At 31.8% G+C, this 26,799-nt stretch overlaps 3 protein-coding genes across 3 annotated transcripts; 2 read left to right on the forward strand and 1 right to left on the reverse strand.

Annotated features, from left to right (window-relative positions):
* Positions 1 to 1,596: 1,596 nt before the first annotated feature.
* Positions 1,597 to 9,116, reverse strand: TRIADDRAFT_60663 (uncharacterized protein; the record flags this gene model as incomplete). The annotated part of the gene is made up of 6 exons (XM_002116703.1): positions 1,597 to 1,880; positions 2,260 to 2,343; positions 3,467 to 3,557; positions 6,052 to 8,066; positions 8,422 to 8,484; positions 8,996 to 9,116. 6 exons carry the CDS (start codon positions 9,114 to 9,116, stop codon positions 1,597 to 1,599), a joined length of 2,658 nt encoding a protein of 885 aa, XP_002116739.1.
* Positions 9,117 to 11,230: 2,114 nt separating this feature from the next.
* On the forward strand, positions 11,231 to 16,195 carry TRIADDRAFT_60664 (uncharacterized protein; the record flags this gene model as incomplete). Its single annotated transcript, XM_002116621.1, has 5 exons — positions 11,231 to 11,594; positions 12,652 to 12,714; positions 14,825 to 14,866; positions 15,970 to 16,002; positions 16,083 to 16,195. The coding sequence occupies 5 exons, from the start codon at positions 11,231 to 11,233 to the stop codon at positions 16,193 to 16,195; spliced, it is 615 nt and encodes a 204-aa protein (XP_002116657.1).
* A 2,666-nt stretch (positions 16,196 to 18,861) lies between these two features.
* Positions 18,862 to 25,227, forward strand: TRIADDRAFT_60665 (uncharacterized protein; the record flags this gene model as incomplete). Its single annotated transcript, XM_002116622.1, has 5 exons — positions 18,862 to 19,225; positions 21,320 to 21,382; positions 22,134 to 22,418; positions 23,272 to 23,313; positions 25,142 to 25,227. 5 exons carry the CDS (start codon positions 18,862 to 18,864, stop codon positions 25,225 to 25,227), a joined length of 840 nt encoding a protein of 279 aa, XP_002116658.1.
* Positions 25,228 to 26,799: the final 1,572 nt, after the last annotated feature.

The following is a 26,799-nucleotide window of genomic DNA, read 5'->3' on the forward strand; positions in this document are numbered from 1 at the left end:
ACAAATCTACGGTACCAACACCTATGGTCTAGTATTTTAGCTTTCTTAGTTTACATAAATCCTGATTTGTATCAATTTTTGCCGGCTATGGAATAGTAATAATAAATTCAGATATACAATTTATACAGTAGAGAGTATAATTAATCACGATGTAAAATTGTCTATCCGATTGACTTCAGTCGAAAAGTGAATTATGAAAGTTAAGTTAATAATTATAATAGAATCACATTCTGCTATCAACAATATTGAGATAGTCCAGTAGAAACTATTAATCAGATCTACTACGATCGAAAAATGAAGTAAAAAAGATTATGGATTAATATTAGAATCGCAAGCGCCATCTTTAAACATGTGCATAATCAACGAAATAGTCCAATCAATCGTATTTACTCCAATCCGTAAGTAAATCATAAAGCCAATCTCTATTCAACTTCATCGATTCAACTTCATCGATAAATAAATCGATATAAACTTCAACTTATAATTACTTGAACTGCGGATCTTATTAACGGTTGATTTAAAGAATTATTTACATGAACTAGTCACTACAATTCAATTTGCCCTTCGCGTGTTTTATACTATTACACATTTTACAGTATCATGATAAAATCGCATAACCAATATAATTTTCTACATCGTCTAACTATATTCTCACACCTAGAAGATCAGAACAAGTAGCATCGATATAGTTCTTATTATCTACCTTAGATAACAAATAAATTTTACTATTATAATTATTTTACGGGCTGATAGATTAGAATTAACGATATACTCGTATATAAGATTGTTATTAGCTTTATAACGTGTAAGAATCTAATAAAGATTTTCGATCCAATCTGCTACCAGTTGACACTTAATGAATGCAACTAACAAAAGCAACAAGGTTTTGAAAATTTATACTTTATACTTATACTTTTCTTAGTCTAGAATTTATATTTAATAATCTTCGATGATTAAATAAAATATGAATAGAATCATCTGTACTGCCTATGAAGGGAAAAGTATAATCAACCAGGAAGTAGTACAATCAGCTAGATCTACTCTAATCTGAAATTGAATTTTAAAAGTTTTTTAATAATAATAGAATCGTATCTACTATCTATATAGATGTGATCATAATCCATATGAAGTCTTAATCAGATAAGAGACTGTCATTGGAAATTTAAATCATAACTGTTTGTTTATTAACAGCAGAATCGCATATACCAACATCATACATAAAATGAACAAAACAGGATTATCAATTGGATCGAATCCATTCGAAAATAAATTATAAGTCTAAATTATTTTATCTTAGTCAACAAAGCTGTCGAAATCTTTACTATGCTAGTGGGAATAAACACTAATAAGCTAGATTAGAAATTATAACGGAGTTATGTCTAAACCTTTCAAATCAAGGCTATGTTTGAACTTGCCAAATTGAGGCTATATTTAAACCTGCCAAATAGAGGCCAACGCAGCCTAAATAGCGTACGCAAGGTAATATTTTGTAGCGTCAAGTGTGGCATGCTCAAACATCTTGAAAGTTGGAAGTGTTAGACCTAGATATTGTGGACCATTGTCCAAAAAGGCAATACAGTTCTCGTAAATCCTATTTCACTCTTTTCTTTGTATGCAGTATTCCTCTTTCAATTTTTCGGCCATTTTTCCCTCTCTGCATTCACATAAAACTTTCAATAATGTATCAAGCTTTGTTGTTGAGCTGAATTCAGAATACCATGCCTCCAGCAGACGATCAACCTTCCAAAATCTGCTATTATTTGAATCAACTATTTCGTTAATGCTATTCGACGATAAATGCAATTTTCTACCAAATTCGGCCAACTTAGTTGATTCTATTTTATCGGCGATATCTATAAAGATGCTACGTCTATTAGAATCTATTAGGGAAGATCAAAATATTTGAACAAATCAATAATGTGGAGGTCATTATTAATTTGTTGTCATTGCTAAAATTCCGAGTACAGCACATCGTTATTTACCTATAAATTAAAACACTGAAAATCATTGACAATGAACTATTCATTTTTAGGTAGTATTCACTTAGCATTGGACTAATGAGCAGATTTTACATTACCAGTGGTTTTAGTATCATAATGACAATTCGAATATGTAACGAAATTATGGCAATGGATTAATAGCTTTTAGAACAACGAAATGACTATGCTATAAAAATTATGCTTCGTGAGAAGGCAATATCAAGCTGTTACAAGTTCTCGAAAACTATTTGAGATAAATAGGTGATCATTACTACTTTACCATCCTGTATTGGATCCATTGTGTTTTGAGTTGCCGTTTCTCCTTGTTGACTAGTCGTAGATTCTTGCATAACTGGTTTGATACCTACCGATTTACGTTAACAGATGCAAGTAATATATGAAATAAATATGAGAATATTAAATTTTTGGTGTTAAATATTGAAGGCTGTAGGTTCGTTTAAGTCGCTTGACATGGTATTGCAGCAGGTATTACAACATTATTTTATTCATATCTTTAACAAGCTCTATGTTTACGCACATGTACATATAAAAGCGAAAAAAGACACAATTTGAAACAAGTCAATAGATTCTATCAACTTGTCTAATTCAGAGTCACTATGTCCTATGATAACAATTGTTAAAATGCCTAAATGAGATCTATGTTGAAAGTTTTATCACTATTTGACAATTTATAATATTGCTGGAATATGCGTGATACTCGTGGAACTCCAATTCGAGACGTCGAAACATTATTTTATGGCATATGAATATAAGATAGCGAATGCAATTGTTACTAATTCACTTGTCGTTATCTTATTCATAGTTAGTAAACTAATTAATATTTAAAACAGTAAAATGGATAGAAAGGTTAGATAAACCAGTTTATTCTCACATCAATAGGTTTAAGAGTATCTATCATTGATTGAGACCAAAGCTGCTGTGATACTGATTATATATAATTATTATTCGTTAAAATACGATGTCAATTTCAAAATTTATAGTCATAATTGCGAATTTTTGGATTAATGAAAAGAACTTAATATCAAATAGTACCCATCTCTAGTAGCTTATCCCTTACAAATTACTATGAATGGTATATTCGAGCACTACAAGAATAATTTGTCATACTGTATTGATTGCACATGCTTACTTATAAAAGTGTCATGAGTGCCTAAACGAGATCTATCTCAAAACTTTTATCACTGCTCGACCATTCGCGATGTTATTGGAGTATGCGTTATACTCATGTAGCTCCAATTCAAGATATTAAAACATTAAGTTTTAAGTCAATAAGGAGATAAGAAAGCGAAAGCAATTGTAATTATTAATTCACTCGTCTGTAACTTATAATTATTTATAACCAATAAAATAATTAACGATTTATGCAGTAAAATATATAGAAAGTCTAGAAAAACGAATTTTTTTTAAGTAAATAGTTTTAATAATAACTACCATTGCTAATTTACTATCTTGTAATGGATCTATACCGTTTTGAGTTGTTGTTCCTCCTTGTTGACTGCTTATTGATTCTTGCACCACAGGTGTAATATCTACAGATTTGCGTCGAGTAAGTAACATCTGATTATTTATGAAAATATTGAATTTTAGCTGTGTTAGGTTTTATACATTAAGCGTATAATTTCATTTCAGTCGCTTGATATGGAATTATAGCAGCGGTTGCTACATTATTCTATCCATCTACTAAACAAGCTATATATATGCGCACATGTAAATATAAAAAGCTATCGAAAGACACAATAGGGATCAACTCAATAGATTCTTTCAATTTGTCTAATTTAGAGCTTCTTTGGCTTCTTATAACCTTATTTTAAATCCCTAAATGAGATCTATGTTACAATTCTATCTCTACTCGAGCATTCACGATGTTACTGGAATATGCGTAATACTTGTGCAGCTGCAATTTAAGGTGTCAAAACATTACTTTTTATGAAATATGAACATAAGAAGGCGAATGCAATTGTAATCATCAATTCATCTATCGCTAAATTACTCATATCTAGTAAACTAATTAACATTTAATGTAATAAAATGAATAGAAAGGCTAGAAAAGCCAATTTCTTTTTACATCAATAAATTTTAGAGTATCTACTGTTAATTGAAACAAAAACCATTGTAGTACTAGTCAATATTCGTTAAAAATTCGATATCAATTTCAAAATTTATAGTTATAATTGTAAATTTTCTTAATTTAGGAAAGAATTTAATATAATTAAGATTTATCTCTAGTGGTTCATCATTCTACATATTACTGTAAACAGCATATATTTGCGTACTATACACATGAATAATATTGTTTCGCAGGCTCAATTATAAAATTGTCATTCTTTTACATTGACGTTAAGTCGTATTGACGCTAACACTGAAATGAACGAAGGACTAACAAATTAACGGACGATACGGCCGACTGGAGTAGTGGTGTCGCAAAAAGCTCGCGACGCGGAAACCAGGGATCATTAAAACTCCTTAAAAGGTAAAGCTACAACAGCTGAACGTGTCTACAACAGACTAGGAGTAGTCTAGTTTGAGGTTTAAAAGGATTTATTTAATTTAGTAGTCTTGAAATCCAAGGCTACTTCATCCACACGCACACCACTCGGCTAATCATCAACGGATCAGTTAATGAGAGGACCGGGCTTTATATACTTTCTCTCGGCTGCACAACTTAGATAAATAATTCTAAAACTTATACAGAACTGTATGGCCAACTGTTTACGAAGTCTGTACTTCGTCGCAACTGGTGTAACTAATGTTGCCTATTGTGTAAGATTAAGGTTTTACTCGTGCCTAGCGATTGACCGGAAAATTAGACTCGTGCTGCGTACGACGTAAAATTTAGAAATGTGCAAGCTATTGCATGACGGTAATAAACACTCATTGGAATTTAATTTAGTAATTTAAAAGTGTAAATCGTCGGCTCTTTGGTATCTAGCAGATTCAATATCGACTGAATCTTGGCCTGTATCTAGCTTATGCAAGATTACATTTTAAACTACTCAGAATTTTATTAGAAACCGAAAGATAATTGCGGTGTTTTTGCTATCTCCTTTCTTAGTTATAGCTAAAGTACACAAAAATATCTGAGATATTGCGAATAATGATGAAATTTTCAAGATCAAATTATACCAGTAAGTCAATTTTACTTCGATTTTAGCGCTAATGTTAAAGAATAAAATATCTGTATATAGCCTATGAAAGTATTTGCTATAATTCCAGTACTAATGTTAATGTCAATCTATTGATTTGCGAAAATTTTAGTTTATTATGCTCTCTATTCAAATATACTGTAAACTATTGATATATATTATACAGAATAAAACTCATAATTATAATAGGAAGGCTTCTTACTAATACTCTTGCTGCAGATTCTAGGTTACTTATCTATACTTGCAAAAAGCATCTACTACTTTTGGTTGGTCAAACGGATTACGATTCTATTCTGCAGCAAAATCTAGGTAGATTACATTCATTACTGTTTAATCAAGGTAAAATCTCCGGTCTACCGGCGATAAAGCTAACAAGATTTTGCTTGAAGAAGGCCGTCAGTAGAGAAATGAAATAAGCAATTTAGAGTTTATCAGATCTAGCTATGAACATCTCCCAGAATTGAGATTAACTCAAAAAAAAACATGCTAGTTAGGAAAAGTAACAAAGGAATAAACTGAGTTACTAGCAAATCTAAAATGAATCATTCCTTAAGCTGTGGATTTAGTCAAGAGAACTAATCAAATTCTTTTTGCTAATGTATTGCTTTCAAATTTTGTCTGTAATTAATTAAATAGTGTATTATATTTTAATCTCAACTAGCTATACCTGGCAACATTGTCCACCCATGGACAGATCCACATTCGTAAATTTCATCACAATTGCAATATAACAGCTGTGAGCTGCTCTGGACTGGACTATTCACATCAACAAATGTATTGCAATTTGCACACTTTATAAAATATAAACAATCTGAATTTTTGCATCTTGGCATCCGTTCCTTAATCAGTGATGATAATTTATTTCGAATAAATATATATGGTGGTTTTTCATTTATAAGTTTTTTTACTTTATCTTCTATCTGTCGTTGTAGGCTAGGTTTATTTGACATCATTCGATAGCGATACTTGATACCAATCCAGGAACTTTCTTTTTTAACAATAATATCACAACAATATTCTTTCAGACGATATTTTGCACACTTGTAACGTGGCTCAATCTCTGAACTTTGCCATTCTTTATAACAAGATACAAGTAAACAAAATAATATGCCATCTGGAATATAAGGCATTTGTGGTGGCTTAAATCCTATGTACAGCCATCCCGATGTTTTATATCCTTTGTCATCAAATTCCTGGCTATTTGAACGAAATAAATAGGGCACGAAATACTGATCAGGACAATTGTCATTTTCATTACTGATCTTGCAAATAATGTCGTACGATTCCATTAAATCCAACAGAAATTTTCTGTCCTTTTCTTCTACTTCGAGCTTGTCAAATTGGTCATTAATATAGCGTGATGACATAATTCCTGAATCTCGAGCAGCTTCATATTCTGCGTTTATTCTTAATCCTTTACAAACAGGTTCATCTAACTGAATAATTGTACGGAATATGTTTAATAGCCATTCAACTTGTGTAATAACTTTTCCTTTAGCAGATTCTTTTTGGCAATAAACAATTTCTCCTAGATCATGCAGATAGAGTAGCATTTGGTGAATATCTTCACTTCCATCGCATAATTGATACTCTTTCGCTAATTGTTCGATTTCTTCAGCTGCCATAATTCTACTAATTTTTTGATTCAACTTTGTAGAAAATTTTGCCGCTTGTTCGTTAAATCGATCCAAAGAAGTATGCAGTATAGCTGCCATAATATACCATTTGAATGGAATTTGAGAGAAGTGATCGATAGAAGGTTGATGATTAACAAAATCTCTCATGATATTATGCAATTGCCCACAATTTTTTTGACGTTGCAATCGCACTTCTTCGCCATTATCTTCGTCATTACAGTTAAATATTATTTTAGAACCATATATATGATCAGAATAAGAAGGAAGCTTATTATGAATACATCTACTAAATTTCGAAAATCTTTGCTGACAGGCATTGTTATCACCTATTTTATCAGCATGCGTTCCGACTAAAATAACTATAGGCCACGCGATATTTTCTAGAGTACCATTAATTTCCGTTACAGTACGAGCATTGCTTGTGCTACTACCAATAATTGAGGCGAGCCATTCTTGTATAGCCTCCAAATATGTCATTTCGGTATCATTGCCGTCTCGATCAACGACATATTTATCTATATCTTGAGACATATCGAGGACTAACATGTAGATACAATTGCAAGATATAAATGGCTGATGTGTTATGTGATAGATAGAATGGCCAGCAAAATCCCATAGTTTACCATAATGGCAGTCATCTATTCCGATATTTTGGTTGGACTCATAGTGACCTCGAAAGTAATTCTCGAGAAATTCTAGAGGGATGGTCTCTTCATCTGCCGATACAGACTCAGAAAAGGTCGACTCCTCATCTTCCAGTACAGACTCAGAAAAGGTCGACTCTTCATCTGCCGATACAGACTCAGAAAAGGTCGACTCCTCATCTTCCAGTACAGACTCAGAAAAGGTCGACTCTTCATCTGCCGATACAGACTCAGAAAAGGTCGACTCCTCATCTTCCAGTACAGACTTATAATAATCTGATAGAACTTGAGATAACTGTATTGCTTGTCGAGTATCATAGGAGGAAAAATCTGAAAGCGATTTCTCTAATTTCATTTGGTATTTAATAGTTTCTATTGCTGTAACTACTTTTCTCGCTAGGACAGATATAAACTCATCGACCGATTTATTATCGACGTTATATGTAAGTAATTTGATAAGTTCTTTCGTTACTACTGCCGCCGTTGTCGGTCCAATTTTACCAATCAATCCTTGCCGTGTGAAGGCTTGGATAAGACATGATTTTCCGACATTTTGAGGACCTGTTATCAGGAATCTAATGAAATCATTACGACAAGATCCCTCTTTTCTAGCTTTTGCATACGCTTCCTTATATTCTTTCTCTTGAGTGAATATAAAATTAAATGTCAAAGAATAATTAATACATTTTACCTCTAATAGATACTTCAAAAGCGTCACCAGGTATATAATTGGAAAATTACATTTTCATAAATTTCCTGACTTAGTAATATTGCTACAGTAACTATCCATGACATGGTATTGTATATAAAAAATTGCAACTCTTATCATATCTTGCAAAACTTTCATGCACGAACAACTCAACTTTAAAAGAAGAAAGTTGCACAATTAATGTCGTAGTTACCAATTACGTTCTTGATCAATGTTCCACATACTTAATAAAGAAACCTGATGTGATTTATAGTAATGTGAAAATTGTTTTCCTATAGTATAACATACCTTCTATGATCTTGGACATCGCATTCCTTTCTTGCTTTTCCAGTTCATTTAGGCGTAGAAACGCTACAATAGTATCGCATAAAATTAATATTACAAAGAGGTTGTCGTACTTATTAATTCTTATAACAGCTAAAACTATTTTGATGAAGATTATATAATTATAGGTCTTAATAAGCAAAGTAAATACTGTAGTAGGTACTAATCTTATTATCAGATAGGCAAGTTGATTTACTTTGCTAATACTCGTTTAAGGATGGAAGTAATATTAACATTTCGAAGTCATAGAAATAAATTAAGAGCATATTTAACATGTAACATAAAACGCTCAACAAAAATATTATATTCTACTTTGTTTCAATTTTTTAAAATACTACTATTCAACAATATACTCCCACAACTATCAGTGAATCGCATTCCTAAGAGCATTCACTAATTTAGTGAATGAGTAAATCAGTTGCGTTCAACAAAGCCATCACATTAATATATGTATGTTACGTATACATAGTTCGTGTACCATGATTATAATCGACAATAGAGAACGTATTAAAGATAAAGCAATTTGTCGTACAATAACCTTGATCTCTGTTTATTTCATCGACCATACCACTTTTACCAATGCGCAATAAAGCATCATTCAGTCGGTCAATGGTAGCGGATAAGCCGTATTTCGTATGCCATTTCTTGAGAAAAGCCATCGCTTGATGATCTTCTATTTTGTATTTTGACTTGATAGCCTTGATGTTAATCGAAGGATCTAAGATCGCTGCTAACCTTGTCCAATCCCCTTTAATCCTGACTGCAATGTTGGAAAAGTAGACTCTGGGGTCTATAAATAGTTATTGATAACATAATATAATCATCATATGAAACAGTCATTTCCATTAACTTTCCTATTCGTCGCAATAATGAATTAACAGAATACTCTAACTAGTATGTCTTTTTTGAAATATATAATTAATTACATGCTTACAGCCCTCCATTCTTAGAAACTATATTAATAGATTTACAAAGTACAATTACGGACCTCTTATGCTATCCATCTTCAGTTAAGATTAAGCTGGTTTGATTTTATACCTGAATTCAGAACATGAGTGAAAGCTAACTGCTATCATTTTAAGACTAAGTAACAAGTAGAAAGTATAAAATGATACTGATATTAATTATTGATACCTTCAGGTGGAATTTTTTTCTCAATTATTTTCTTTTATCTGGATAGTGTAATCGGCTGATTCCTGTCGATTCTAAACTTCGTTAACTTCGACAATTGTTGAAAATCAGTAACAAGGTTACAATACTTATTTCATACTGAATCAGATGATGAAGTAAAAAACAAGGAAATTATTATTTCAAATACCTATCTAACATTACAGTCTTCCTCTACTTAACTGCATTAATAACAAAAAAACGATAGCTATTATAATTATCCATCATCAAATTGGTTTGAAATTCAAGATACAGTTTACAAGTACCGTGGTTTTTCTACCTTTCATCACTAGTAGATTGAGAATTAAAATTTTACAAGACACTTTACAAGATATGTGCAAGATATCAAAAGAGCCAAATAGTTATGATCACAGATTAATGAGGAAATCACGGTACCGAAAGTAAATTGGTGTTGCTTTTTAAAAGTGTAAATGGATGAACGGTACGCTAGTTTTAGACTCCCGATAAATATTAATGTAGTAATAGCATCTAGATTATAATATGAAGAGAACCCTTCCCCTAATTCTTGAAATTACTTATTCTATAAGTGAGTTTTGTGGGGCTTAGAACTATTAGCCAATATTTATTCCATGACAGTGTAAACCTTAATATACTATACTCTACTATTCTATATACAAAAAGTCATGGTCTACCGTCTTTCGCGCCTTCAATGTAACCGTTTTCAAGTACAAAGGAAGACTAATTGAGCAAGTATTGATGGATTATATTATTAAGATAATCTTAAAATTTGTAAACGTAGATAGTCTAGAAGCTATTTTGATTCATTCCTATCCTACGCAACAGGTAATCCTTTTGAGTGCCAGACCTCATGGCTCTAGCACTCAAAAGTCTCTTTCCCTAAGGGAAATCACTGATCAAGTAGGTTAAATCGCCATTCTCCACGAGCGCGATCGTGGAGAATGGCGTGTCTTGAGCCTAAGTTGGAAGTATGGAGTTGGCTGTACTGTACAAGCGTATATTAGCTTATAAGAGAATCTACAAAATACCTGCACAATTCTAACGTATTACCACATAATGTTGCAGGATTACTCCAGAACCTGTTGAATTATGGCGATCATCTGCGCTTACCTGTAGGATATAATCCGCTACTGTTGTGTCGGTGATTTCTTGACTCGCTGATCGAGACTAATTGGAGTGGATGGCAAATGGATGTCGGTACTGATGTCCCCGGTCAGCAAAGCAAACAGGTTAATTAAGCAAAAATGAAAAAGAAAAACTCCACCAAGTCGCCAAACGTACTGGAACACGCCGGCTAATGCCAGCTCATTTGCATGTCAATCGTAAACAGTAGAGTGTACCGTTACAGACATACCATACAGTTGAAATAACTAGTAAAATCATCAGCCTGCATATTATTAGTATGGTGAAGGTAGCTAATCGTGGGCTAGCACTGCTGGAAGAGAACCTTTTCTGAAGTAGTTCTTGGTCTGGGCACCTGCAATTGGTAGCGAAACCGCCGAATTACTGGAAATCAGCGGCTGGTTTGCTCAATTTGTATTTTAATCAAGATAGAAATTATCCTTGTTGTTGTCCGTTAACTGTCCTAAAATTTCAAGATAGTTGTAATCGATATTAAACTGCGATTATGGATAAAGAGCAACGTCAAGCTATCGTCGATCATTGGGATACACTAGCCGAATCGATGCCCAGTAATCATATGACAAATAGTCTAATTGCAAAAAGAATACTCTCGCCGACTGATTTACAGGGAATTAATGCCAAAGAAACTGAAAACGAAAAGAATACTACCATTTTGAATAAAATTTTAGCCTCAGTATCGCCTGATTGCTATGCCATCTTTATTGATGCTTTGAGACAGATTCCTAATAAGAACAGCCGATTAGCAGACATGATTGAAAGCCGTTTTAAGGAACAAGCTTCCGCTGATTATAGAAGCGACGCTAGTAAATCGAACAATTTATCAAGCGCTCGTAAACGACAAACAGTAGGTCAGTTAGGTAAGGAAATGGAGCTGCAATGGCTGTTCTTCTCATTGTAAAGCGATTAAATTACTCAATTAGAGTGTTCATATGAAAGTATAACTTATAAAAATTCGAGCCTAGTCTCATTGCAGGACTAGTTACTATAGATAAGTAGATTAGAACCAGCGCTATTAAAATTGAACATTTCTTAACATCGAACTTAATTTTGGGGTTATACCGTAACCATGGACTACCATTTGTGCATATACACTGTTCTATTTCTTTGACTTACCGGCATCCATTAGGTATAAAATTGATTGATTTCATCGATAAAGATAGTGGTAGTAGGCATTATAACCTGTAATTAACGATTATGAAACAACTGCAATATTTTAAATTAGTTTTAAGGAACAATTTTCGCTTTTCGCTGTATTTACAATCATCAGCACTCTAAATTGGCGAATAGATCGCGTTGAACTTAAGATTCGTAATTCTGCTACGGTTTCAATATAATTTGTTAGTTACTCGGGTAAATGGCACCGTGCATGCAGTAAATATGACTGATCTTTCTAGCTATCCCTAACATACTGTACGGATACGTTAACATTGGGCTATAGTTACTACCTATTTCCGCTAATTAGATTAAAACTCTGCTATAGCTTTAGTAATCAATTGACTTGGAAAAATAATGTAATCGAGTGCTGCTATCAATTTTAAAACTTTAAAACATGTATCAGAAGCATAAGTTTACATCAAATAGATTTTGCGCTATTTTTGTTTATCATTACCTCTTAATAAGTATGAAAATTCCTAGCGCTTGCGCGAGTAACAGGAAATTAATCATAAATGAATAAGATTATCCTCAAACAATTACGCACCCCCGACTACCCACACCTATAGTATAACGCGCTTATCTTAAATACGATCGCAAGTAAGCGCATATATTTCAAAATAATACAGCTCTACAGCACCAACACCGATAAAATCGGGCTATATTAGCTCAGAAATGATTTTAGTTTTCTTTCGTATGCATTCAATGTGCCTTCATACCGCTGAATTAATGAACTTGGGTTTATTTTACAAGAATCTGAAACTAGTCGACAGGAAGGAACAGCAATGCAAAACGATATGGATCCAATACGAGATGGTAAGTTAGTAATGGTCGTCTATTCATCGTAATTAGTTTTCTTGCATACTTATACGATTTGGTTATGCCACTTACTGACGTAAGACTAAAATTTGTGTGGTAGTCTAATATTAGCTTAGACGACATGAAAATAAATAAATCAATTAAGCTTATAGATTGTATTGTTTGATCGAAGTAACTAATGAATTAACTATTTGATTGAGTAAATTTAGAAAATAGACCGGTAACTAATTTTATAGAGGAAGTATTTAGCATTACAGCTTTTACCAAACTAATCTGCTAATAATGCTACCTTTACTGTAGTTAAACATTAAGTTGCTTTTCTGGAAGTTAAACAGATTATATTGCTGATTTTCTAGCAATTATGATACTATGTAATAGTAAAATCAGCTGACGGATGAAGAAAAAATTTTCGATAACATTAGGAAAGGAGAACTAAGAACGATAATAACAGCGATTGTAGCCGCTTAAATACGTTACCTAACTTGTTTATAACTTGAAGATTGCAAAGAACATCACTAAACACCTACAGAACTTAATACGAGAGAAAAATTCTATGATTAGTATTACCTATTACAAGCTGAAATTTATATACTTGAATCATTACAAGCATCACTTTAACTTATATAATCTATTATAAATATTGTCAATAGTCCTAAACTTCGGTATTATTTTTAAGTCATATCTAATTTACTTCTACTTAAGATGTTGACAACAATAACTTATCTAACATCTCCAATTCACGTTAACTCTACAGTAGATATCGCAGTGCTTAAAGAGTATGGTGTGATTTAAGTATGATTCTATACATGTGTCGGTAATACAGTTTCGCATGTAATGGCCCAAATACGATACTTAGGAAAGTATATAAATTATAATTATTAGTATTACTAATTGTAAGATACATACTGTACTCGTACATATCAAAACTGCACTGTATAAGAGAGCTTACAATTTACAAGGCGATCTCAGGTTTGTTGCAAGTGATCGTCCAAAGTCTTAACTTCTTGCAACAACTCCCACATCATGTTGCAATTTTATTGTAATCTCATAAGTACTAAATATAGGAATCTGTCATACGAAACGTTACAAATCTAACCAACTAAGTAACTATGGAAGGCATTATATCAATCCTGATCGCTCTGACGTCTTTTCTAGTTACTAGACTTTAAGAAAAACTGAAAATTAATCTTGAAACATTATCAAACATTTTTGTATAGTAACTAGGACAGTTTTTCGTCGATAACGTAAACAAATTATATTTCATTGCAGACGCTATACAATATAGCATTTTACATTACTGGAGTGTTGTTAATAAGCCCTTTATAAAGGATAGCGTTTTACTACGAAATCTGAATTGTAATCTAGAAATGCTGTCTAGCTCTCTTTCCTTAGAACTCGTAGGTAATTGCTAACATTTTTTGCCTATCCACGAATTTGTGATACAAGATTTGTTGATTATGGTGTAATTAGTTCATGAAGAACTGATTAGACGTCAGAGTGTACACGATCTCAATATCTCACACCATCTTAGTAAAAAGAACACGACCAACTTTTCTATAGCAATTTACATAAAACTTTTCTGTAGTAGACGATATGAAAACTTGTTAAAACAATAGCGATGTGTCGTTTCGACAAGGTAAATTAAAAATTAGTATCACTTTCTATGCTGTTATACTAGTATGTTGTCAATGAATTATGTTTCTACTATAATTATAACATGTTTAAGTAGGACAAAAGGCTATAATTTTATGATTATCATATTGTGTAAGAGTTACAATTATTTAGATTATTCATAATTTAGTACTTAAAGTAATCGGTAATACGTAATTTAACATGTATATAAATACTGAATTGAATTTGACATTAACCAGTACGTATTGAATTAAATTATCAAGCTAAGAGCTTTTGTGATTGATTTATGTTTATTACATTGAAATATGATTTTTGATATTGCCTGCTATAATCATTTAAAACTTAGCCGCTACTTAATCATTACATCCTAAATTTGTAATCAATTTGATATCACTATAAATCTATCTCTCTGATAAATATTCTCTTTGTAAGTAGCTACGTAGTAACTAAACTACCAGTTGTATCTGTTATTTAGGTCGAAAACCGAAAAACTCTGAAGATATTAAAAAAGACACAGGTAATTACAACTATAGGCACATTTTAATGCTATTATGGGTTCATCACAATTTTAAGAATATTAGTTATCCGTCTATGGTCGTTAAAATTTAATTATTATTAGGATTTGTCAAACTTTACTTAAAGTTATGTTTATGCAAGATATTTAGCTGTACAGATACTGTAACATGAAATGAATACATTCCAGCTAGTGATTGTAACTTATAGTAATTAGGTAATAGAGTCACAACGTACATAAAACTATCACAAATTAAACTTCACTGCGTGGTGATGACTATTATTGTATTATCAATGCAGCTTTTCACTTAGTATATAAGATCAAATCTTACCGATACATAAATTTTCATATAAGTCAAACACAATAACATTTCACTTACAAATAATCAAAGCTGAATTGACGCCTTTTGAGTAAGCATAATCGATTAATTAGTTGTTTTTAATAATTAGTGTTGCTTACAAATGTTTCCTAGATCATTTTATGTTATTTTTCTAAAAGTAAGTCTCATAATAACATATTAAGTTACAAGGCATAAATTTACATCTAAGAGCGTCACTGCGTTGTGACACAAGTATATGAGGAAAAGCAATCGATTAATTACTCGGTTTCTTGGTAATCTACATGCTATTTTTCATTTTTGTCTTCAGTAAGGCTCAATAATGGGTAGTGTAAAGATCGTCTTAGATTCGTATTCCATACATGCAAATGTAATAGAACCTGTTCTACTAACTGCATATAGATCGCAAGGAATAAAAAGAATTTTATAATATCAATAGTTGGTAATTTCAGATTATTACGTACATTTTTCGTAATTTAATAAGTACAGCTTTTTTCGAAACTTGAGCTCTAAAGGGTACGATGCGCTTACTGAATAGAAATTGCTATCGTTCATTTTCCAATTAATTTATCGGGCAAAGAATTGTCTTTGCTAATATCGATATCACATTGCACAATTACGACATTTATTTAAAACGTAATTTAATTACATTACTTCGCAGTATATGATAAATTCGATAAGATGTCATTTCTTTGCTTAACCTTTTATTTGTGAGCAGCCATTAATAATCATTAATTTAACAATTGTGAATCTTATTCAAATCTAAAAGGGGTTGATTCTGAAGACACTCGAAAAGACACAGGTACTTCTATTTAAAGAAACAATTTGATATATTCCGGAATTCTTTGTAATTTTATTAACAATTTTTATTGAATATAACAGGCGGGATATTTTACGAATTAAAGCAATATTTGAAAAGGGTTGTTCTTTATTTTGTTCTACCATTTATAATATTAGTTAACCTAATTTATCTCTATTTACGTTACAAGTGGTAATAAAGTATCCGCAGCTAAAATTTTTTGAATCTCTAAGATGCGCATTAAATGGTGTATATTATCTTATATGACATGAAAGTCACATTAGGAAACTTTAGTTAGGAAATAGAAAATAAGATGAAAATTGGCAGAGGTTGTGTTCATTGTTAGGTAGTTAGACTATTATTTTTATGACTAAATCTTGATGTTTAAAGGTTACTCTTTAGACTTTTATAATGTATTGATGATAGAAATTACGTTAGAAGTGAAGTTTGATGTATTTTATAGTTAACTTGTTGGTTTTATAATGTTTTGTAAGGGAATCATAGGGTAAATTGTGTCTGATCTTTGAATGATTTTTGTTTTCTTAAATTGTGCAAAGTAGTTTTCTAAAATGGATCTTGAGAGTAATTGGTTAGTAAATGTTTAGTTTTGCATACCTGTGACAGCTCTGCGAAGCCTATAAATGATAGCGCTATTAGAAAATTTAGAAGGCGAGTAGAAGAAGATTGTTTTGAAGAACTTGTTGAATTTAAAAGGCATTCTGGGTCGAATTGTCGTAAGTTAAAACGTGCTACTTTTTGAAAGGTTGTTTGGCTGTTGACAGTTTTAAGTTTGTCACTTATTTTATTAATACTTAAAGTTAAATATTTGTAAGGTTGTTCGGTTGATACTTCTCTCCATTTTTTTTTGTGTAATAAATTGTTCGATTATTTCCCCAAGTTCTATTTGGTGTGAAAGTTTCGTCAAGTCGACCGGAGTGTAATGAAAGTAGAATCAATGTTTGTTAAAGTTTTGTAGCTTGATCTCTACACTTTTCATTTCATTACACAGGTATATTACAAGATAATAAATGATTTATAAGCTATTGCTAGTAATATGGAATATGTGTATCAAATGACTAAACTTGATAAATTTAACAGTTACACGAGTGCATAATGATCACAATTCATTACTTACAGTAGAAATCACTGAAGTTATAATATGCTAGAATGAATCATATATTGTACTGTTGCTATGATCTTACAGATTGCATCGACATGCGACAAGTGGCTATAAAGCATCCGCAGCTAAAATTTTTAGAATCTCTAAGATGTACTTTAAATGGTGTATATTATCTTACATTGACTACAGTATTTTAAAATCGGATTTGAGACCTTTAATAAAAGATTTCTAGCATTTATCCATCCTTCATGACCATCTCCGTGTAGATTGTTACATGAAATGTTCTTTTCAGCTTAAGCCCATTCGTGATTCGTCGATCCTAACGAAACAAATTACCGCTTGTGATTCCATTCTTTAATTGCTCTTTGTGATGTGTCTACTTAAAAAATTGATTTGAAGCCAGATGTTTGTGAAAGTAATAATATCGAATCGTCTTATAAGCAAGCCGTGTATCCTTTACATAAATGGGATGAAAATTAAAAAAAATAAAGGTCCAGTGTAGCTTTAGCTATTTCCTGTTGACAGTTTCAAATAGAACTATAAATATGCTTGAAAATGGATGCAATTAAACGGTAATAAATTGTGAGCAATTTAATCCAATCTTTTACCAAGAAGGCACTCGATGCAGTAAACTACGGATATTGGCGATAAATAAATTCCGAAATTATTCAAATATGTCAGAAAGCTGATCATAAAAGCTTAAAGATAAGCTTATAATTATATAATCAATGATCGTATTTTCACTCTTCCATATGATTGTTGCAATAACTATAACGAGATTATTTCTGCTATTTAAGTGATCCTGCAAGCAATGTTTTGTTGGTGATTTGAAAAGTATCGTAGCTCCAGCATTACTGGAAGGTGTTGGCCATTGCCTTGCTATGGAGCTACATATTTCCATATTTCGTAGAGTCTACGCCACGATCACATGATTGAATTTATATTACCTAGGTTAAGGTTCTAATGATTTGAGATACTTGATGGAATAGTTTACCAATCGTAGGGTAGGACTACAGTACTTTAACAGAACCTTTCCTTGAGTAGTCCTAGGTCTGGACAAGGACTACTAAAAAGAAAGAGACGAGACAGGAAACGACCACGTAGTAAAATAATGTGGAGACTTATCATTTTTTTCGTCATTATACTATACGCTACCGATGAAGCCGTATACCATAGTGTAGTAGTTTCAGCTATTTACAGTAGTAATTGAAGTAAGGTAGTATTAATAAGTAGAATAGTCTACTATACTTATACTCTTGTGTCGCGTTATTAGAGATTTGTTAAATTTCAATGTCTCAAATTTTTGAGTTCGACGACTGCAAACCTAAGGGGTTGTAAAACTTAAGCACTACATATAGTGAACAAAACCAACTTAGCAGGCTAATAGCTGCTAATTTGCATACCAATCGCAGACAATATAGTGTAACGCTACACACGTGCGATACACTTAAAATAACTATTAAAATAATGTCCCATCTCTTTCTTTTAATAGTCTTAAGTCTGGGCCAGGGTTCAACATTCGGTTCGATTCGCCTAATTCGACATTCAGTACTATTCGATCCGATTCGAGAGTTTGCACACAGTCTAGGTCCCTGATTTCGGTATCGAAACGGCCGAGTAACAGGAAATCATCGGCTGATTTGCTCAATTTGTATTTTAATCAAGATAGAAATTATCCTTGTTGTTGTCCGTTAATTGTTCTAAAATCTCAAGACAGTTGTAATCGATATTAAACTGCGATTATGGATAAAGAGCAACGTCAAGCTATCGTCGATCATTGGGATAAACTAGCCGAATCGATGCCCAGTAATCATATGACAAATAGACTAATTGCAGAAGGAGTACTTTCGCCGACTGATTTACAGGGAATTAATGCCAAGGAAACTGAAAACGAAAAGAATACTACCATTTTGAATAAAATTTTAGCCTCAGTATCGCCTGATTGCTATGCCATCTTTATTGATGCTTTGAGACAGATTCCTAATAAGAACAGCCGATTAGCAGACATGATTGAAAGCCGTTTTAAGGAACAAGCTTCCGCTGATTATAGAAGCGACGCTAGTAAATCGAACAATTTATCAAGCGCTCGTAAACGACAAACAGTAGGTCAGTTAGGTAAGGAAATGGAGCTGCAATGGCTGTTCTTCTCATTGTAAAGCGATTAAATTACTCAATTAGTGTGTTCATATGAAAGTATAACTTATAAAAATTCGAGCCTAGTCTCATTGCAGGACTAGTTACTATAGATAAGTAGATTAGAACCAGCGCTATTAAAATTGAACATTTCTTAACATCGAACTTAATTTTGGGGTTATACCGTAACCATGGACTACCATTTGTGCATATACACTGTTCTATTTGTTTGACTTACCGGCATCCATTAGGTATAAAATTGATTGATTTCATCGATAAAGATAGTGGTAGTAGGCATTATAACCTGTAATTAACGATTATGAAACAACTGCAATATTTTAAATTAGTTTTAAGGAACAATTTTCGCTTTTCGCTGTATTTACAATTATCAGCACTCTACATTGGCGAATAGATCGCGTTGAACTTAAGATTCGTAATTCTGCTACAGTTTCAATATAATTTGTTACTCGTATAAATAGCACCGTGCATGCAGTAAATATGATTGATCTTTCTAAATATTCTAAATTGTCACAAACCAGCTTCGTGACAAGGATAACGTAAAACAAATCTCTAAATTACTATAATCTCCTGGATTCAGTATCCCTTAACTATCTCACAAGAATTTAGACACCTTTGATTCTACGTTAAACTCAACTAGACAAATTGAGAACTACTTGTCATGGTGCGCCGTTACTAATTAAGTAACTGTTGATTAATGAATGCTTATGAATAGATAAGATAAGGTTATGTGCTATGTTTAATGCGCTTATAGCTGATAATAGGATATTAGAAATGAGATAAAAATAGAAGTTGTTAACAGTTAATTTACTGTAGGTTTATAAGTTGTGTTAATCTCTAAAAATTGAGCCGTACATGGACGATGGTTAAGCGTCTTAACACCTGATAGCTTGTAGCTATCTAAGTCTGAGAATATCGACATGTATATTTAGTAATGGTATTATACTAATTAATGTAACTTGTAAAGTATGAATTCTCACTCGTTAATATTGGAATTCACTGTAGAAACCTATTTAAGCGCGTGTGTTTGTAGAATAAAGTAAGTAATTGCTCATGAAACGGCAAGACTCATATCGTGAAGAATAGTGTAACAATTAGTCAGTTGTCTGTGGAGATCAGCCGAGAAATCGAGTTCTCAAATACTTCTCTCATAGAAACTGAAAGTACTGGGAGAAATAGCCCAAGTTTTAAGTAACTACACTAGAGTTCTTTACTTTCCTTTGACACAAGTGAGGGTTGTGACACTACTTTATTCAACTATCTGACGGGCTTATATACCCTTCTACAGCAGCTAACATTCACGAGTTATCTTATAAAAATACTTAGGTGAGAACATCTACCTAACTAATTTTTCACAGTCAGACTACAATATGTCCATTCACAGAATCATTTCAGTGCACATTACAGCACAGCATTAAATTTACTGAAACACATTTATAATTAGAGTAATTCCTATTGTAAGTAACTAGTTGTAATATAATATCACTATATTATATTAACCAAATTTAGATATCTATTTCTTCACGGTAGTTCGTACCATGACACCAATATACTGTACGGATACGTTAATATTGAGCTATAGTTACTACCTATTTCCGCTAATTAGATTAAAACTCTGCTATAGTTTTATTAATCAGTTGACTTGAAAAAATAATGTATTCGAAGGCTGCTATCAATTTTAAAACTTTTAAACACGTATCAGAAGCATCAGTTTACATCAATTATATTTTGCGCCATGTTTGTTAACCATTACCTCTTAATAAATACGAAAAAATCTAGCATTTGCGCGGGTAATAGGAAAGTAATCATAAATAAATAAGATTATCCCCAAATAATTACGCATCCTCGACTACCCACACCTACAGTATGAAGCACTTATCTTAAATACGATCGCAAGTAAGCTCATATATTTCGAAATAAAACAGCTCTACAGCACCAACACCGATAAAATCGGGCTATATTAGCTCAGAAATGATTTTAGTTTTCTTTCGTATGCATTCAATGTGCCTTTATATCGCCTAATTAATGAACTTGAATTTATTTCACAAGAATCTGAAACTAGTCGACAGAAAAGAACAGCAATGCAAAATGCTATGGATCCAATACGAGATGGTAAGTTAGTAATGGTCGTCTATTTATCGTATTTAGTTTCCTTGCATGCATATACGATTAGGTTATGCCACTTATTAGCATAAGACTAAAATGCGTATGTTAGTTTAATATTAACTTAAACGACATAAAATGAAATAGTTCAATGCAAGCAATATTTTGTACTTCAAATTGGCATGTTACGGAGGTTGAGAGTTCGGCATTAGTCGCAATAAAGTATAATAGAATAGCTAACGGAAGAGCAATCTTTTTTGAGCTAGTGTAAGAGAATAATCGTGTAACATTATCGGGTGAGTAATGACGTGATTAGTCGAATAACTATAGTAGTGTAGAATAGATAAAGCGTGCAAGCATACTGTGTAACTACCAGAACTAACTAACGAAATTGGTGAAAAAAGAATAGCTTTTATAATGTAAGGAGTACAGCAGGAGGAAATTATTTATAAGCGCGAATGATTCATGAAAATAGGTTACTTCTATTTTAAGCTAGTGCTACGGTATAGTTTAGCTAGAGTACAAGATATTTCTACAGAGTAAATTGTTAAATATAGATCATACATATTTAGAGTTATGTTACAGTGTAGTGAAAAGTAATTCTTTTACTAAAATTTGACTATACTGCTTTTAGAAGTAAACACTGCACAAATTATATAAAGATATTAATGCATTTTGTTAGGAATTTTAGGAGCGTCAATGAATTAATTACAACATCTAAAATATTATCAATATTCTTCAATTATTTGATATCATTTAGATCTTAAAAGGCGTGATAGCTTTATGTATATCGCTAATAACATAAAGTCAATCAAAGTAATCGAATTTGGTCGAAAGTTGCGATTATCTGAAAATGATGTTGACGATATAGTCAATTCGAATCGTAGCAGATTTGATAAGTTTATGAATCTGTTGGAGGAATGGCACTCTCAATTTGTCTCTACAGCAACGTTTGATAAATTATTAGATACTTTGCGTTCTTGCAATGAAGTAGTAGTAGCTGAGAAGTTGAAAAAGAAATACTCTATATCAAGCAACAGTGGAGGTAAGATACGATTTACGAGTACTGAATTGTATTCTAGGATAATGATCCACAATATCTAAGCCTAACATTTTCAATATGCAAGACGTATATAAGTATTACATGATACAACTACGTCCTACCTTGCACTCGCTTTTTAGTCGCATTAATACCACACATACGAATCTGATATTTCAAATAATGATTGAATTTAGCTAAAATCGATTGTTACGCATTCTAGAAAACATGAAGTTAGGTAGCCAATGTGCTGCTGTAGATAATTCGACATAGAATATAAGCTTTACAAATAAATAAATGAACTAAGCTTATAGATTGTATTGTTTAATCGCAGGAATTAATAAATTAACTATTTGATTGAGTAAATTTAGAAAATATACCGGTAACTAATTTTATAGATGAAGTATTTTAGCATTACAGTTTTTATCAAACTAATCTACTAATAATGCTATCTTTAGTGTAGTTAAACATTAATTTTCTAGGACAAAAGGTTATAATTTATGTTTATCATGTTGTGTAAGAGTTACAATTATTTAGATTATTCATAATTCAGTAGTTAAGGTAATCGGTATTACGTAATTTAACATGTATATAAATACTAAATTGAATTTGACATTAACCAGTACGTATTGAATTAACTCATCAAGCTAAGAACTTTTGTGATTAATTTATGTTTATTACATTGAAATTTGATTTTTGATATTGCCTGCTATAATCAGCTAAAACTTTACCGCTACTTAATCATTACATCCTAAATTTGTAATCAATTTGATATCACTATAAATCTATCTCTCTGATAAATATTCTCTTTGTAAGTAACTACGTAGTAACTAAATTGCCAGTTTTATCTGTTATTTAGATCAAAAACCGAAAAACTCTGAAGATATTAAAAAAGACACAGGTAATTACAACTATAGACACATTTTAATGCTATTATGGGTTCATCGCAATTTCAAGAATATTAGTTATCCTTCCATGGTCGTTAAAATTTAATTGTTATAAGGATTTGTCAAACTTTACTTAAAGTTATGTTTATACAAGATATTTAGCTGTACAGATCCTGTAACATGAGATGAACACGTTCCAGCTAGTGATTGTAACTTATAGTAATTAGGTAATAGAGTCACAACGTACATAAAACTATCACAAATTAAACTTCACTGCACGGTGATGACTATTATTGTATTATCAATGTAGCTTTTCACTTAGTATATAAGATCAAGTGTTATCGATACGTAAATTTTCATATAAGTCAAACACAATAACATTTCACCTACAAATAATCAAAACTGAATTTGCCGATTTAGAGCAAGAATTACGTAAATTCAGACTGCGAAATAAGTGCATAATAATGACCAATCGATTAATTACTCAGCTTTTTAGTAGTCTGTGTGCTAGTTGACATTTTGCCTAAAGTAATGCTCAACAAAGAGTAATTTAATATTCGAATCTAATTGTTAAGATAGTAGAGTAATTGCAAAGAAGAGCGAGTACCGCTCTTTCATTGACAACTTCCAGAGTCAGTAAGAGAATTTAAATCTTTATAAGATTTGGTTAAATCATTTACGAAATACAAAATCGTAACAACTAGATATACGAAGAATACACTACATCGTAACTAGTGATTATGATTGGTTAAAGGCGTTTACACTTCATCCTAGATAACCCTAAAATCGATAGCCAACGGACTACGCTAGTCTCTTTGACTACGTATACAAATACTACAATTAATAGCTCAGTTAAGCCTGCAGTGACTACTAATATTCGAGGTAACTAGCATATTATTTTTATACTTAAGCTAACTTAGGGCCCTTGTTAATTTATAATTTGATTATTTAATTACCGAGAGTAATGAAACTTAACCATTTTACCAATATCCCTCAAAATTACTTTTTACGAAATTTACGGTCTACCTATAACAAAGTTGTCTTTAATTTTGGAAGAAACTTCGCACTAGAAGTTATCATAGCTAAACTAAAATAAATTACGATTAATTAATTGATGTTCTATCTTACTTGAAATTATCCCTTTAGTAAGATTAGATTTGCTGTAAGTAAATAGCTGCTGCCGCTAACTGGAGTTATATCGTAACTATAGACTGCCGTTTGTGCATACTGTATACACTGTTTTAGTTGTTTGACTCATCGATATCTCTTAGGTATAAAATTTATTGATGAAATCAATAAATACAGTGATAGTAGGGATTGCAACCGATAATTAACGATTATGAAACAACCTTAATATTTTAAATCATTTTTAAGGAACTATTTTAGCGTATCGCTGTATTTATAATCATCAGCAGTCTAAATTGGTGAATGAATCGCGTTGAACTTAAAATTCTTAATTCTACTATCTTTACAATATAATTTGTTAGTTACTCGTGTAAATGGCACCATGTATGCAGTAAATATGACTGAGCTTTCTCCCTATCTCCAATACACTGTACTAATACATCAACATTGGGCTATAGTTATTGCATATTTCCGTGAATTAGATTAAAACTTTGCTATTGCTTTATTAATTGATTGATTTGAAAAAATAATGTAATCGAAGGTTACTATAAATTTTAAAACTTTCTAACATGTTTCAGAAGCATCAGTTTACATCAAATGTATTTTGCGCTATTTTTCTTAATCTTTACCTTTTAATAAGCAGGAAAGATTTTTAGCATTTTCGTGAGTTATAGCAAAATAATTATTAATGAATAAGATACTAATTTTTCGACACAGATTATCCCAAAATAATTACGCATCCCCGACCACCTATCCCTACTAGGTCTATACAGTACGTAACCTTTAATGCTCACCACTACTGAAGTTTTCCATTGTTATTTCCCAATATGTTAAAGCATTAAAAAACTCATCAAAGGCTCTATCGCCAATCTAAGGCAAAACATCCAATAAATCGTAAACTTTTCTATAAAACAAAATTAAATAATTACGATAACTGCTCTCCGACTACCAAATTTATTCTTGCAGTAAATAAATAAACTACTAATTTAGCTTGCCATCGCATATTAGAATAGAATATTGTTTAACAGTTACTGAACATGTACTATATAAAAACTCCTTACTCAAAAGCCATCGATTTAGATTTGATTGTTTGTTTGTGGTATGACATTAATATATTCGCTCCTAGTAAATATTCACATATTGGTGAGATTTGATGGTAACATTTTTGAGCAAGTAACATACGACTGGCTCTTAGGATTTTACGATATTCTTGAGTCACTGATCCTGAGGACGTTTTGGGTGGCTTATCTAAAATATTAAATAGATTTTTAAGTTCGAGAAAAGCTACAGTTCTGATAGAAGCTGTATCTGTTTCTCTTTGCGCTAATTCGAATTACAAACGGTTGTATTTAAGATAAACCCTTTATACTCCGAATAAAGCTCAACCAGGTGATCCATGATAATCCCATTTTCTGGTAGAAATAACAATAAAGCGATTAGAGTAGAGAATAGTACGATAACTACATAATGAATCTAGATTTTCAATTCATAGTTTTATTATACTCAACTAAATCAATAGTTGGTAATTTCAGATTATCATGTAAAACGAATAGCTCTAAGGTAGTAATTTCTACAGAGTACTGATTTTTGAAATAGCATTCGTTATATCGCTAAGGGTGGCCACTAGGCTTTTCAATTTTGATTGATATAAAACTGTGATGAAAATTGAATTAACATAGAATCTTTATAGAGTTTTCTACACAGCCATTTTGATTGTTACATTTTCTTATAACGGTTGTTATTGACAGAGCAAGCTTTGCTTGCATACGCTAGCGATCCTTAGACACATTATAATGATTGGTATAGAATTGATCACAGTACTAAGGACATTGTAACGCACTGTAGATATTTTACAGTACCAGCTAATCTTAACTTGGTATGTCCATCACTGTACTGTACAATAATTATCATAATGTACTTTGGATTATTAACTAATCTTAATATAGCATAGTACATTACTATTACCGGGATATATATAATATCGAATGATAATCCCACCCATCCTCCCTTGAAATGAGCAGCGTGGGGGTATTTATACTACTGTTAAATGACTCTGATTATGGGTTCATTTCAATAGGTCAGTATAAGATTCTTACAGTACTTTTAACCTAAAGATTTCTTCATGTAAAACGAATAGCTCTAAGGTAGTAATTTCTGCAGAGTACTTATTATTAAAATAGTATTCGTTATATCGCTAAGGGTGGCCACTGGGCCTTTAAATTTTGATTTCATGTAATATTCTGATGAAAATTGAATAAACATAGAATCTTTATAGAGTTTTCTATACAGCCATTTTGATTGTTACATTTTCTTATAACGGTTGTTATCGACAGAGCAAGCTTTGCTTGCATACGACAGCGATCCTTAGACACATA

Source organism: Trichoplax adhaerens, genomic scaffold, assembly GCF_000150275.1.
Source record: "Trichoplax adhaerens TRIADscaffold_17 genomic scaffold, whole genome shotgun sequence".
Taxonomy (NCBI): Eukaryota; Metazoa; Placozoa; class Uniplacotomia; order Trichoplacea; family Trichoplacidae; genus Trichoplax; species Trichoplax adhaerens.